This window comes from Coturnix japonica, chromosome 25, assembly GCF_054131305.1.
Source record: "Coturnix japonica strain WE chromosome 25, WE-NBRP24, whole genome shotgun sequence".
In the NCBI taxonomy this organism is placed as follows: Eukaryota; Metazoa; Chordata; class Aves; order Galliformes; family Phasianidae; genus Coturnix; species Coturnix japonica.
In genome coordinates this window covers 337694-355000 of record NC_140687.1, presented here as the reverse complement: position 1 = coordinate 355000, position 17307 = coordinate 337694, and the positions used below count along the sequence as shown (strand labels likewise).

The 17307-nt window shown below is 47.0% G+C and overlaps 1 protein-coding gene across 2 annotated transcripts in view; it reads right to left on the bottom strand.

The window, feature by feature from the left end:
• Nucleotides 1-17307, bottom strand: part of OSGEP (O-sialoglycoprotein endopeptidase) — a 44123-nt gene that overhangs the window by 728 nt on the left and 26088 nt on the right. For both annotated transcript variants that reach the window (XM_085523918.1, XM_085523919.1), the window contains 3 exons: nt 8532-8622; nt 5842-5917; nt 501-599 (listed from right to left, as the gene is read on the bottom strand). In XM_085523918.1, coding sequence (XP_085380044.1) covers nt 501-599; nt 5842-5917; nt 8532-8622 — 266 coding nt within the window. The remainder of the gene's footprint in view (nt 1-500; nt 600-5841; nt 5918-8531; nt 8623-17307) is intronic.

Below are 17307 nucleotides of genomic sequence, written 5' to 3'. Positions count from 1 at the left end.
AGTGACCCCATATACCCCATAGACCCCATAGCCCCCAATAACCTCATAACCCCCATTGCCCCCATAGACCCCCATAGCCCCATAGGCCCCATTGACTCCAATTACCCCATAGACCCTATTGACCCGATAACCCCATTGCCCCCATAGACCCCATAGCCCCCAATAACCCCATAGCCCCATAGACCCCATAGCCCCCATTGGCCCCATAGACCCCATAGCCCCCATAGCCCCCAATAACCCCATAGACCCCATAGCCCCCATAGACCACAATAACCCCATAGCTCCCAATAACCCCATAGCACCAATAACCCCATAGCCCCCATAGACCCCATAGACCCCATAGCCCCCAATAACCCCATAGTCCCAATAACCCCATAGCCCCCATAGACCCCATAGCCCCCATAGCCCCCATTAACCCCAATAACCCCATAGCCCCCATAACCCCCATAGACCCCATAGACCCCATAGCCCCCAATAACCCCATAGACCCCATAACCCACCTCTGTGTGATCCCGGACTGCTCTATTGGGGTTTTCTGCCCCGTTCGCAGCATTTCCCATCCGGCCTGAGCGATCATGGCCCCATTGTCCACACAGAACCTATAACCCCATAGAAACCCCATAGAAACCCCATTAAACCCCATTAAAACCCATTAGAACCCACTAAATCCCATTAGAACCCCATTAAAACCCCATAAATCCCATTAGAACCCACTAAATCCCATTAGAACCCCATTAAAACCCCATAAATCCCATTAGAACCCACTAAATCCCATTAGAACCCCATTAAAACCCCATAAATCCCATTAGAACCCACTAAATCCCATTAGAACCCCATTAAAACCCCATAAATCCCACTAAACCCCATAAATCCCATTAGAACCCCATTAAAACCCCATAAATCCCATTAGAACCCACTAAATCCCATAAAACCCCATTAAAACCCCATAAATCCCATTAGAACCCATTACAACCCCATAAAACCCCGTTAAATCCCCATTAAATCCCATTAAAACCTGATTAAACCCCATTAAACCCCATTACACCATATTAAAACCCCATTAAACCCCATTAAACCCCATTAAACCCCAATAAACCCTATTAGAACCAATTAAATCCCCATTAAACCCCATTAAATCCCATTAGAACCCATTAAAAACCATTAGAACCCATTAGAACTTCATTAAATCCCATTAAAACCCCATAAACCCCATTAGAACCCACTAAATCCCATTAGAACCCCATTAAAACCCCATAAATCCCATTAGAACCCATTAAAGACCATTAGAACCCCATTAAAACCCCATAAATCCCATTAGAACCCACTAAATCCCATTAGAGCCCCATTAAAACCCCATAAATCACATTTGAACCCACTAAATCCCATTAGAACCCCATTAAAACCCCGTAAATCCCATTAGAACCCATTAGAACCCCATAAAACCCCGTTAAATCCCCATTAAATCCCATTAAAACCTGATTAAACCTGGTTAAACCCCATTAAACCCCATTACACCATATTAAAACCCCATTAAACCCCATTAGAACCAATTAAATCCCCATTAAACCCCATTAAACCCCATTAGAACCCATTAAAAACCATTAGAACCCATTAGAACTTCATAAAATCCCATTAAAACCCCATAAACCCCACCAGAACCCACTAAATCCCATTAAACCCCATTAAAACCCCTTAAACCCCATTAGAACCCATTAAAAACCATTAGAATCCCATTAAAACCCCATAAACCCCATTAGAACCCACTAAATCCCATTAGAACCCCATTAAAACCCCATAAATCCCATTAGAACCCATTAAAAACCATTAGAACCCATTAAAACCCCATAAAACCCATTTAAAACACCATTAAATCCCATTAAAACCCCATTAAACCCCAATAAACCCCATTAAACCCCATTGGAACCAATTAAATCCCCATTAAACCCCATTAAATCCCATTAGAACCAATTAAATACCCATTAAACCCCATTAAACCCCATTAGAACCCATTAAATACCATTAGAACCCAATAGAACTTCATTAAATCCCATTAAAACCCCATAAATCCCATTAGAACCCACTAAATCCCATTAGAACCCCATTAAAACCCCATAAATCCCATTAGAACCCACTAAATCCCATTAAACCCCATTAAAACCCCATAAACCCCATTAGAATCCACTAAATCCCATTAGAACCCCATTAAAACCCCATAAATCCCATTAGAACCCACTAAATCCCATTAGAACACCATTAAAACCCCATAAATCCTATTAGAACCCATTAGAACCCCATAAAACCCCATTAAACCCCCATAAATCCCATTAGAACCCATTAGAACCCCATAAAACCCCATTAAAACCCCATAAATCCCATTTGAACCCATTAAAGACCATTAGAACCCATTAGAACCCCATAAAACCCCATTAAAACCCCATTAAATCCCATTAAAACCCCATTAAACCCCATAAACCCCATTAAATCCCATTAAAACCCATTAGAACCCATTAAACCCCATTAAATCCCATTAGAACCCCATTAAACCCCATTAAATCCCATTAGAACCCCATTAAATCCCATTAGAACCCCATAAGAACCCACTGAGAACAAATTGGCCCCATTAAAACCCCATTAAACCCCAGTAAAACCCCATTAAAACCCATTAAATCCCATATAACCCCATATAGGAATCCCGTATAACCCCATAGATCCCATACAACCCCATAGATCCCATACAGATCCATAAACCCCATAGAGACACATAAATCCCATAGAAACCCCATAGAGACACATAGATCCCATAGAAACCCCATAGAGACACATAGATTTCATAGACCCCATAGATCCCATAGAAACCCCATAGAGACACATAGATCCCATAGACCCCATAGATCCCATAGAAACCCCATAGACCCATAGAGACCCCATAGACCCCATAGATCCCATAGAAACCCCATAGAGACACATAGAGACCCCATAGACCCCATAGATCCCATAGAAACCCCATTGAGACACATAGAGACCCCATAGACCCCATAGATCCCATAGAGACCCCATAGATCCCATATAACCCCATAGATCCCATATAACCCCATAGATCCCATATAGGACCCCATAGATCCCATATAACCCCATATAGGAATCCATATAGCCCCATATACCCCATAGATCCCATATAACCCCATATAGGAATCCACAGACTCCCATATAACCCCATAGATCCCATATAACCCCATAGAACCCATATCTGACCCCATAGATACCATATAACCCCATATAACCCCATACAACCCCATAGATCCCATAGAACCCCATAGATCCTATATCTGACCCCATATAGGATCCCATATAACCCCATAGATCCCATAGAACCCCACAGAATACCATATAGGATCCCACAGAACCCCATAGAACCCCATAGACCCATAGAGACGCCATAGACCCCTTAGATCCCATATAGGACCCCATAGATCCCATATAGGACCCCATAGATCCCATAGAGACCCCATAGATCCCATATCACCCCATAGATCCCATAGACCCCATAGATCCCATAGAAACCCCATAGACCCATAGAGACCCCATAGATCCCATATAACCCCATAGATCCCATATCTGACCCCATAGATCCCATATCTGACCCCATAGATCCCATATAACCCCATATCACCACATAGACCCCATATAGGACCCCATATAACCCCATAGATCCCATATAACCCCATAGATCCCATATAACCCCATATAGGATCCCATATAACCCCATAGATCCCATATCTGACCCCATAGATCCCATATAACCCCCTATCACCCCATAGACCCGATATAGGACCCCATATAACCCCATAGATCCCATATAACCCCATAGATCCCATATAACCCCATAGATCCCATATAACCCCATATAGGATCCCATATAACCCCATAGATCCCATATCTGACCCCATAGATCCCATATAACCCCCTATCACCCCATAGACCCGATATAGGACCCCATATAACCCCATAGATCCCATATAACCCCATATAGGATCCCATATAGCCCCATATAACCCCATAGATCCCATATAACCCCATATCTGACCTCATAGATCCCATACAACCCCATATCACCACATAGACCCCATATAGGACCCCATATAACCCCATAGATCCCATATAACCCCATAGACCCCATATAGGATCCCATATAACCCCATAGATCCCATATAACCCCATAGATCCCATATAACCCCATATCACCCCATAGACCCCATATAGGATCCCATATAACCCCATATAACCCCATAGACCCCATAGATCCCATATAGGATCCCATAGAACCTTTCATCGCTGGCACACAGCCGCGCCCCCCAGCACTGACACATCAGCTCCCCATAGAACCCCATAGATCCCATAGAACCCCACAGAACCCCATAGATCCCATACATAACCCCACTGATCACATATAACCCCATAGATCCTATATCTGACCCCATAGATCCCATAGAACCCCATAGATCCCATATCTGACCAGACAGATCCCATATAAACCCATAGATCCCATATAGGATCCCATAGAACCCCACAGATCCCATATAGGATCCCATATATGACCCTATAGGCCCCATATAACCCCATATAACCCCATTGACCCCATAGAACCCCATAGATCCCATATAACCCCATTTAACCCCATATAGGATCCCATATAACCCGATAGATCCCATATAATCCCCTATCACCCCATAGACCCGATATAGGACCCCATATAACCCCATAGATCACATATAACCCCATATAACCCCATAGATCCCATATAACCCCATATAACCCCCTAGATCCCATATCTGACCCCATAGATCCCATATAACCCCCTATCACCCCATAGACCCGATATAGGACCCCATATAACCCCATAGATCCCATATAACCCCATACAACCCCATAGATCCCATACAACCCCTTAGAACCCATATAGGATCCCATATAACCCCATAGATCCCATATAACCCCATATAACCCCATAGATCCCATAGAACCCCTTAGAACCCATATAGGATCCCATATAACCCCATAGATCCCATATAGGATCCCATATAACCCCATAGATCCCATATCACCCCATATAACCCCATAGATCCCATATAACCCCATATAACCCCATAGATCCCATATAACCCCATAGATCCCATATAACCCCATAGATCCCATATAACCTCCTATCTGACCCCATAGATCCCATATAACCCCATAGACCCCATATAGCCCCATAGATCCCAAATAACCCCATATAGGATCCCATATAACCCCATATAACCCCATAGATCCCATATAACCCCATAGACCCCATTGACCCCATATAACCCCATATAGGATCCCATATAACCCCATAGATCCCATATAGGATCCCATATAACCCCATAGATCCCATATAGGATCCCATATAACCCCATAGACCTCATATAGGATCCCATATAACCCCATAGACCCCATATAGGATCCCATATAACCCCATAGATCCCATATAGGATCCCATATAGCCCCATATAACCCCATAGATCCCATATAACCCCATAGATCCCATATAACCCCATATAACCCCATAGATCCCATATAACCCCATATAACCCCATAGATCCCATATAACCCCATATAACCCATATAGGATCCCATATAGCACCATAGATCCCATATAACCCCATAGATCCCATATATAACCCCATAGATCCCATATAACCCCATAGATCCCATATAGGATCCCGTATAACTCCATAGATCCCATATAACCCCATAGACCCCATATAGGATCCCATATAACCCCATATAACCCCATAGATCCCATATAGGATCCCATAGAACCTCTCATCGCTGGCACACAGCCGCGCCCCCCGGCACTGACACATCAGCTCCAGCATCTCCTGCAGCCGCCTGTTACCTGTGGGGTGCCCCATAGATCCCATAAGGACCCATAGATCCCATAAGGACCCATAGATCCCATAAGGACCCATAGATCCCATAAGGACCCATAGATCCCATAAGGACCCATAGAGACCCACAGGGCCCCATAAAGACCCCATAGATCACATAGAGACCCCATAGATCACATAGAGACCCCATAGATCCCATAAGGACCCATAGACACCCATAGGGACCCATAGAGACCCCACAGATCCCATAGGAACCCATAGAGAACCATAGGGACCCATAGAGACCCCATAGAACCCATTGAGAGCCCATAGACCCCATAGAGACCCCATAGACCCCATAGACCCTATAGTGACCCCATAGACCCCATAGAGTCCCCATAGAGACCCCATAGACCCCATAGAGACCCCATAGACCCCATAGAGACCCCATAACCCCATAGAGACCCCATAGAACCCATAGAGACCCCATAGAGACCACATAGACCCCATAGAAACCCCATAGACCCCATAGACCCCACAGACCCCATAGAGACCCCATAGACCCCATAGAGACCCCATAGACCCCATAGAGACCCCATAGTGACCCCATAGACCCCATAGAGACCCCATAGAGACCCCATAGACCCCATAGAGACCCCATAGAAACCCCATAGACCCCATAGAGATCCCATAGACCCCATAGAGACCCCATAGAGATCCCACAGACCCCATAGAGACCCCATAGACCCCATAGAGACCCCATAGAGACCCCATAGAGACCCCACAGAGACCCCATAGACCCCATAGACCCCATAGAGACCCCATAGATCCCATAGACCCCATAGAGACCCCATAGACCCCATAGAGACCCCATAGAGACCCCATAGACCCCATAGAGACCCCATAGAGACCCCATAGACCCCATAGAGATCCCATAGACCCCATAGAGACCCCATAGAGACCCCATAGAGACCCAATAGAGTCCCCATAGACCCCATAGAGACCCCATAGAGACAACATAGAGACCCCATAAACCCCATAGAGACCCCATAGACCCCATAGAGACCCCATAACCCCATAGAGACCCCATAGAGACCCCATAGACCCCATAGAGATCCCATAGACCCCATAGAGATCCCACAGACCTCATAGAGACCCCATAGACCCCATAGAGACCCCATAGAGACCCCATAGAGACCCCACAGAGACCCCATAGACCCCATAGACCACATAGAGACCCCATAGACCCCATAGAGACCCCATAGAGACCCCATAGACCCCATAGAGACCCCATAGAGACCCCATAGACCCCATAGAGATCCCATAGACCCCATAGAGACCCCATAGAGACCCCATAGAGACCCCATAGAGACCCAATAGAGTCCCCATAGACCCCATAGAGACCCCATAGAGACAACATAGAGACCCCATAAACCCCATAGAGACCCCATAGACCCCATAGAGACCCCATAACCCCATAGAGACCCCATAGAGAAACCATAGACCCCATAGACCTCATAGAGACCCCATAGCCCCCATAGAGACCTCATAGAGACCCCATAGACCCCATAGACCCCATAGAGACCCCATAGACCCCACAGAGACCCCATAGAGACCCCATAGACCCCATAGACCCCATAGAGACCCCATAGAGACCCCATAGACCCCATAGAGACCCCATAGACACCCCATAGACCCCATAACCCCATAGAGACCCCATAGACCCCATAGAGACCCCATAATCCCATAGAGACCCCATAGAGACCCCATAGACCCCATAGAGACCACATAGACCCCATAACCCCATAGAGACCCCATAGACCCCATAGACCCCATAGAGACCCCATTGACCCCATAGAGACCCCATAGACCCCATAGACCCCATAGAGACCCCATAGACCCCATAGACCCTATAATTACCCACATCCGACGCCCCCGACCAGCAGCAGCTCGGTGGCCATACACAGCACCCATAGAGAACCCATAGACCCCATAGAGACCCCATAGACCCCACAGAGACCCCATAGACCCCATAGTGACCCCATAGACCCAATAGACCCCATAGACCCCATAGAGATCCCATAGAGACCCCATAGACCCCATAGAGACCCCATAGAGACCCCAAAGAGGCCCCATAGACCCCACAGAGACGCCATAGACACCCCATAGACCCCATAGACCCCATAGAGACCCCATAGAGACCGCATAGACCCCATAGGGACCCCATAGAGACCCCATAGACCCCATAGAGACCCCATAGACCCCATAGACCCCATAGAGACCCCATAGACCCCATAGAGACCCCATAGACCCCATAGTGACCCACATCCGACGCCCCCGACCAGCAGCAGCTCCGTGGCCCTACACAGCGCCCATAGAGACCCCATAGACCCCATAGAGACCCCATAGAGACCCCATAACCCCATAGAGACCCCATAGACCCCATTGAGACCCCATAACCCCATAGACCCCATAGACCCCATAGAGACCCCATAGAGACCCCATAGAGACCCCATAGACCCCACAGAGACCCCATAGAGACCCCATAGACCCCATAGACCTCATAGACCCCATAGAGACCCCATAGAGACCCCATAGACCCCATAGAGACCCCATAACCCCATAGACCCCATAGTGACCCACATCCGACGCCCCCGACCAGCAGCAGCTCGGTGGCCCTACACAGCGCCATGGCTCGCTCCGTCACCTCCACCAACATGGCGAACACCGTCTCCTGCCCCATAGAAAACCCCATAGAAAACCCCATATGAGCCACACAGGGAAAGACCCCATAAAGGACCCCCCGTCCCATATAAGGACCCCATAAATGGCCCCAAATCCCATAAAAGAACCCATAAATGACCCCAAATCCCATATAATGACCCCATAAATGGCCCCAAATCCCATATAAGAACCCCATAAATGACCCCAAATCCCATATAATGACCCCATATAAAGACCCCATATAAGAACCCCATAAATGACCCCAAATCCCATAAAAGACCCCATAAATGACCCCAAATCCCATATAAGGACCCCATAAGTGACCCCAAATCCCATATAATGACCCCATATAAAGACCCCATATAAGAACCCCATAAATGACCCCAAATCCCATAAAAGACCCCAGAAATGGCCCCAAATCCCATATAAGGACCCCATATAAGGACCCTAAATCCCATAAAAACACCATAAATGGCCCCAAATCCCATATAAGGACCCCATATAAGGACCTCATATTAGGACCCCATATAAGGACCCTAAATCCCATATAAGGACCCCAAAATCCCATTAAATGACCCCATAAATGACCCCAGATCCCATATAATGACCCCATATAAGAACCCCATAAATGACCCCAAATCCCATAAAAGACCCCATAAATGACCCCAAATCCCATATAATGACCCCATATAAAGACCCCATATAAGAACCCCATAAAAAGACCCCATATAAGATCCCCATATAAGGACCCCAAATCCCATATAAGGACCCCATAAATGATCCCAAATCCCATATAAGAACCCCATATAAGGACCCCAAATCCCATATAAGGACCCCATAAATGACCCCAAATCCCATATAAGGACCCCATATAAGGACCCTAAATCCCATATAAGGACCCCATAAAGGACCCATATCCCATATAAGGACCCCATATAAAGACCCCATATAAGAACCCCATAAATGATCCCAAATCCCATAGAAGACCCCATAAAGGACCCCAAATCCCATATAAAGACCCCAAAATCCCATTAAATGACACCATAAATGACCCCATATTCAGACCCCATATCAGGACCCCATAAATGACCCCAAATCCCATATAAGGACCCCATAAAGGACCCCAAATCCCATATAAGGACCCCATATAAGGACCCCAAATCCCATTAAATAACCCCATAAATGGCCCCAAATCCCATAAAGGACCCCATAAATAGCCCCAAATCCCATATAAGGACCCCATATAAGGACCCCAAATCCCATATAAGAACCCCATTAAAAGACCCCATAAAAGGAGCCCATAAATGACCCTAAATCCCATATAAGGACCCCATAAATGACCCCAAATCCCATATAAAGACCCCATAAATGACCCCAAATCCCATATAATGACCCCATATAAGGACCCCATATAAGGACCCCATAAATGGCCCCAAAATCCCATAAAAGACCCCATAAATGACCCCAAATCCCATAAAAGACCCCATATAATGACCCCAAATCCCATATAATGACCCCATATAATGACCCCATAAATGACCCCATATTAGGACCCCATAATTGACCCCAAATCCCATAAAAGACCCCATAAATAACCCCAAATCCCATATAATGACCCCATATAATATGACCCCAAATCCCATATAATGACCCCATATAATGACCCCATATAAGGACCCCATAAATGGCCCCAAAATCCCATATAAAGACCCCATAAATGACCCCAAATCCCATATAAGGACCCCATATAAGGACCCCAAAATCCCATATAATGACCCCATATAAAGACCCCATATAAGGACCCCATAAATGACCCCAAATCCCATAAAGGACCCCATAAATGACCCCAAATCCCATATAAGGACCCCATAAATGACCCCAAATCCCATAAAGGACCCCATAAATGACCCCAAATCCCATATAAGGACCCCATAAATGACCCCAAATCCCATATAAGGACCCCATAAAGGACCCCAAATCCCATATAAAGACCCCATATAAGGACCCCAAATCCCATATAAGGACCCCATAAATGACCCCAAATCCCATAAAAGACCCCATAAATGACCCCAAATCCCATATAATGACCCCATAAATGGCCCCAAATCCCATATAATGACCCCATAAAAGACCCCAAATCCCATATAAGGACCCCATAAGTGACCCCAAATCCCATAAAGGACCCCATAAATGACCCCAAATCCCATAAAGGACCCCATAAATGATCCCATCAATGATCCCATATAAGAACCCCAAAATCCCATTAAATGACCCCATAAATGACCCCAAATAAGGACCCCCAATCCCATATAAGGACCCCATAAATTACCCCAAATCCCATATAATGACCCCATAAATGACCCCATAAATGACCCCAGATCCCATATAAGGACCCCAAAATCCCATATAATGACCCCATATAAGGACCCCATAAATGACCACAAATCCCATATAAGGACCCCATATAAAGACCCCATATAAGAACCCCATAAATGACACCAAATCCCATAAAAGACCCCATAAATGGCCCCAAAATCCCCTATAATGACCCCATAAATGACCCCAAATAAGGACCCCATATAAGGACCACATAAATGACCCCAAATCCCATATAAGGACCCCATAAATGACCCCAAATAAGGACCCCATATAAGGACCACATAAATGACCCCAAATCCCATATAAGGACCCCATATAAGGACCCCAAATCCCATAAAAGACCCCATAAATGACCCCAAATCCCATATAATGACCCCATATAATGACCCCATATAAGGACCCCATAAATGGCCCCAAAATCCCATATAAAGACCCCATAAAGGACCGCAAATCCCATATAAGGACCCCAAATCCCATATAAGAACCCCATAAATGACCCCAAATCCCATATAAGAACCATATAAATAGCCCCAAAACCCATATAAGGACCCCATATAAGGACCCCAAATCCCATATAATGACCCCATAAAAGACCCCAAATCCCATATAAGGACCCCATAAGTGACCCCAAATCCCATAAAAGACCCCATAAATGGCCCCAAATCCCATATAATGACCCCATAAATGACCCCAAATCCCATATAAGGACCCCATATAAAGACCCCATATAAGGACCCCATAAATGATCCCAAATCCCATAAAAGACCCCATAAGTGACCCCAAATCCCATAGAAGGAGCCCATAAATGGCCCCAAATCCCATATAATGACCCCATATAATGACCCCAAATCCCATATAATGACCCCATATAAGAACCCCATAAATGATCCCAAATCCCATAGAAGACCCCATAAATGACCCCAAATCCCAAATAAGGACCCCATAAATGATCCCAAATCCCATAAAGGACCCCATAAATGACCCCAAATCCCATATAATGACCCCATAAATGACCCCAAAATCCCATAAAAGACCCCATAAATGACCCCAAATCACATATAATGACCCCATATAATGGCCCCATATAAGGACCCCATAAATGGCCCCAAAATCCCATATAAAGACCCCATAAAAGGACCCCAAATCCCATATAAGGACCCCATAAATGACCCCAAATCCCATATAATGACCCCATAAATGACCCCAAATCACATATAAGGACCCCATATAAAGACCCCATATAAGAACCCCATAAAAGACCCCAAATCCCATAAAAGACCCCATAAACCCTATAACCACATAGACCCCATAACCTGCATTGACCCCATAGACCCCATAACCCCATAGAACCCCATAGTGACCCCATAACCCCAAAGACCCCATAACCCCATTAACCCCATTAACCCCATAGACCCCATTTACCCCATAACCCCATTAACCCCATTAACCCCATTGACCCCATAACCCCATAACCCCATTGACCCCATAACCCATATAATGACCCCATAACCCCATAGTGAACCCATAGACCCCATAACCCCATTGACCCCATAGACCCCATAGACCCCATAGAACCCATAAACCCCATAGATCACATAGACCCCATAGACCCCATTGACCCCATAACCCCATAAACCCATATTGACCCAACAGACCCCATAACCCCATAGACCCCATAACCCCATAGAACCCCATAGTGACCCCATAACCTGCATTGACCCCATAACCCCATAACCCCATAGACCCCATAACCACATAGACACCATAGACCCCATAACCTGCATTGACCCCATAGACCCCATAACCCCATAGACCCCATAGACCCTATAGTGACCCCATAACCCCGAAGACACCATAACCCCATAGACCCCATAGACCCCATAACGCCCATTGATCCCATAGACCCCATTAACCCCATAGACCCCATAACCCCATAACCCCATAGACCCCATAGACCCCATAACCCCATAGACCCCATAACCCCATATTGCCCCTATAAGGCCCCATAACCCCATAACCCCATAACCCCATATTGACCCTATAAAGGCCCCCATAACCCCATAGACCCCATAACCCCATAACCCCACATTGCCCCTATAAGGCCCCATAACCCCATAACCCCATATTGACCCCATAATCCCATATTGACCCTATAAAGGCCCCCATAACACCATAGACCCCATAACCCCATAACCCCATAACCCCATATTGCCCCCAATCCCGTAAGTGACCCTATAAACGACCCTATAACCCCATAGACCCCATAACCCCATAGTGACCCCATAAAATCCCATATTGACCCTATAAAGGCCCGTGTAACCCCATAACCCCATAACCCCATATTGCCCCTATAAGGCCCCCTAACCCCATAGACCCCATAAAATCCCATATTGACCCTATAAGGCCCCCATAACCCCATAACCCCATAGACCCCATAAAGACCCCATAGAGCCCCATAGAGACCCCATAGACCCCATAGACTCCATTGAGACCCCATATACCCCATAACCCCATACTAACCCCATAACCCCATAAGGCCCCATAGACCCCATAACCCCATAACCCCATAGACCCCATAACCCCATAACCCCATACTGCCCCTATAACCCCATAACCCCATAACCCCACAGACCCCATAACCCCATACTGACCCTATAACCCCATAACCCCATAACCCCATAGACCCCATAACCCCATAGACCCCATAACCCCATAACCCCATACAGACCCTATAACCCCATAACCCCATAACCCCATACAGACCCCATAACCCCATAACCCCATAACCCCATACTGACCCTATAAGGCCCCATAACCCCATAGACCCCATAGACCCATAACCCCATAACCCCATATTACCCCTATAAGGCCCCATAACCCCATAGACCCCATAACCCCATATTGCCTCTATAAGGCCCCATAACCCCATAACCCCATAGACCCCATAACCCCATATTGACCCTATAAATGCCCCATAACCCCATAACCCCATATTGACCCTATAAGGCCCCATAACCCCATAGACCCCATAACCCCATATTGCCTCTATAAGGCCCCATAACCCCATAACCCCATAGACCCCATAACCCCATATTGACCCTATAAAGGCCCCCATAACCCCATAGACCCCATAACCCCATATTGCCCCTATAAGGCCCCATAACCCCATAACCCCATATTGCCCCCATAAGGCCCCCATAACCCCATAACCCCATATTGACCCCATAACCCCATAAAATCCCATACTGACTCTATAAAGGCCCCATAACCCCATAACCCCATAGACCCCATAACCCCATATTGACCCTATAAATGCCCCATAACCCCATAACCCCATATTGACCCTATAAGGCCCCATAACCCCATAGACCCCATAACCCCATAACCCCATATTGACCCTATAAATGCCCCATAACCCCATAACCCCATATTGACCCTATAAGGCCCCATAACCCCATAGACCCCATAACCCCATAGACCCCATAACCCCATATTGCCCCTATAAGGCCCCATAACCCCATAACCCCATATTGCCCCCATAAGGCCCCCATAACCCCATAACCCCATATTGACCCCATAACCCCATAAAATCCCATACTGACTCTATAAAGGCCCCATAACCCCATAACCCCATAGACCCCATAACCCCATATTGACCCTATAAATGCCCCATAACCCCATAACCCCATATTGACCCTATAAGGCCCCATAACCCCATAGACCCCATAACCCCATAACCCCATATTGACCCTATAAATGCCCCATAACCCCATAACCCCATATTGACCCTATAAGGCCCCATAACCCCATAGACCCCATAACCCCATAGACCCCATAACCCCATATTGACCCTATAAGGCCCCATAACCCCATAACCCCATATTGACCCCATAACCCCATAGAGACCCTATAAAGGCCCCATAACCCCATAACCCCATATTGCCCCTATAAGGCCCCATAACCCCATAACCCCATACTGACCCTATAAGGCCCCATAACACCATAACCCCATAGACCCCATAACCCCATAACCCCATAGACCCCATAACCCCATAGTGACCCCATAACCCCATACTGACCCTATAAGGCCCCATAACCCCATAACGCCATAACCCCATACTGACCCTATAAGGCCCCATAACCCCATAGACCCCATAAAATCCCATATTGACCCCATAAGGCCCCATAACCCCAAACACCCCATAACCCCATATAGACCCCATAATCCCATACTGACCCTATAAGGCCCCCATAACCCCATAGACCCCATAACCCCATAGACCCCATAACCCCATATTGACCCTATAAGGCCCCATAACCCCATAACCCCATATTGACCCTATAAAGCCCCATAACCCCATAACCCCATATTGCCCCTATAAGGCCCCATAACCCCATATTGCCCCCATAAAATCCCATATTGACCCTATAAGGCCCCATAGACCCCATAACCCCATTGACCCCATATACCCCATAACCCCATAGACCCCATAAGCCCATTAACCCCATTAACTCCATAGACCCCATAAGCCCATTAACCCCATTAACTCCATAGACCCCATAACCCCATAACCCCATATTGACCCTATAAAGGCCCCATAACCCCATAACCCCATAACCCCACAGACCCCATAACCCCATAACCCCATATACCCCATATACCCCATAACCCCACAGACCCCATAACCCCATACTGACCCCATAACCCCATACTGCCCCTATATGGCCCCATAACCCCATAACCCCATACTGACCCTATAAGGCCCCATATCCCCATAACCCCATACTGACCCTATAAGGCCCCATATCCCCATAACCCCATACTGCCCCTATATGGCCCCATAACCCCATACCCCATACTGACCCCATAAGGCCCCATATCCCCATAACCCCATACTGACCCTATAAGGCCCCATATCCCCATAACCCCATATACCCCATAACCCCATATACCCCATAACCCCATACTGACCCTATAAGGCCCCATAACCCCATAACCCCATAACCCCATAGACCCCATAACCCCATACTGCCCCTATAAGGCCCCATAACCCCATAACCCCATATTGACCCTATAAGGCCCCATAACCCCATAGACCCCATAACCCCATAACCCCATACTGCCCCCATAAGGCCCCATAACCCCATAACCCCATATTGACCCCATAACCCCATACTGACCCTATAAGGCCCCATAACCCCATAACCCCATAGACCCCATAACCTTATATTGCCCCTATAAGGCCCCATAACCCCATAGACCCCATAACCCCATATACCTCATAGACCCCATAACCCCATATTGACCCTATAAGACCCCATAGACCCTATAGTGACCCCATAGACCCCATAACCCCATATTGCCCCTATAAGGCCCCATAACCCCATAGACCCCATAACCCCATATACCTCATAGACCCCATAACCCCATATTGACCCTATAAGACCCCATAGACCCTATAGTGACCCCATAGACCCCATAATCCCATATTGACCCTATAAGGCCCCATAACCCCATAGACCCCATAACCCCATAACCCCATAGACCCCATAACCCCATAGACCCCATAAAATCCCATATTGACCCCATAACCCCATAACCCCATATTGACCCTATAAGGCCCCATAACCCCATAGACCCCATAACCCCATAACCCCATAGACCCCATAACCCCATATTGACCCTATAAAGGCCCCATAACCCCATAGACCCCATAACCCCATATTGCCCCTATAAGGCCCCATAACCCCATAACTCCATATTAACCCCATAACCCCATAGGCCCCATAGACTCCATTGAGACCCCATATACCCCATAACCTCATAACCCCATAGACCCCATAACCCCATAACCCCAAACCCCATATTGCCCCCAATCCCATATTGACCCTATAAAGGCCCCATAACCCCATAGACCCCATAACCCCATAACCCTATGTTGCCCCTATAAGGCCCCATATACCCCATAACCCCATAGACCCCATAACCCCATAACCCCATATTGCCCCTATAAGGCCCCATAACCCCATAACCCCATAGTGACCCCATAACCCCATAACCCCATATTGACCCCATAACCCCATAACCCCATAACCCCATATACCCCATAACCCCATAACCCCATAACCCCATAACCCCATATACCCCATAACCCCATAACCCCATAACCCCATAACCCCATATTGACCCCATAGACCCCATATACCCCATAACCCCATAGACCCCATTGACCCCATTGAACCCATAGACCCCATAGACCCCATAACCCCATACTGACCCCATAACCCCATAACGACCCTATAAGACCCCATAACC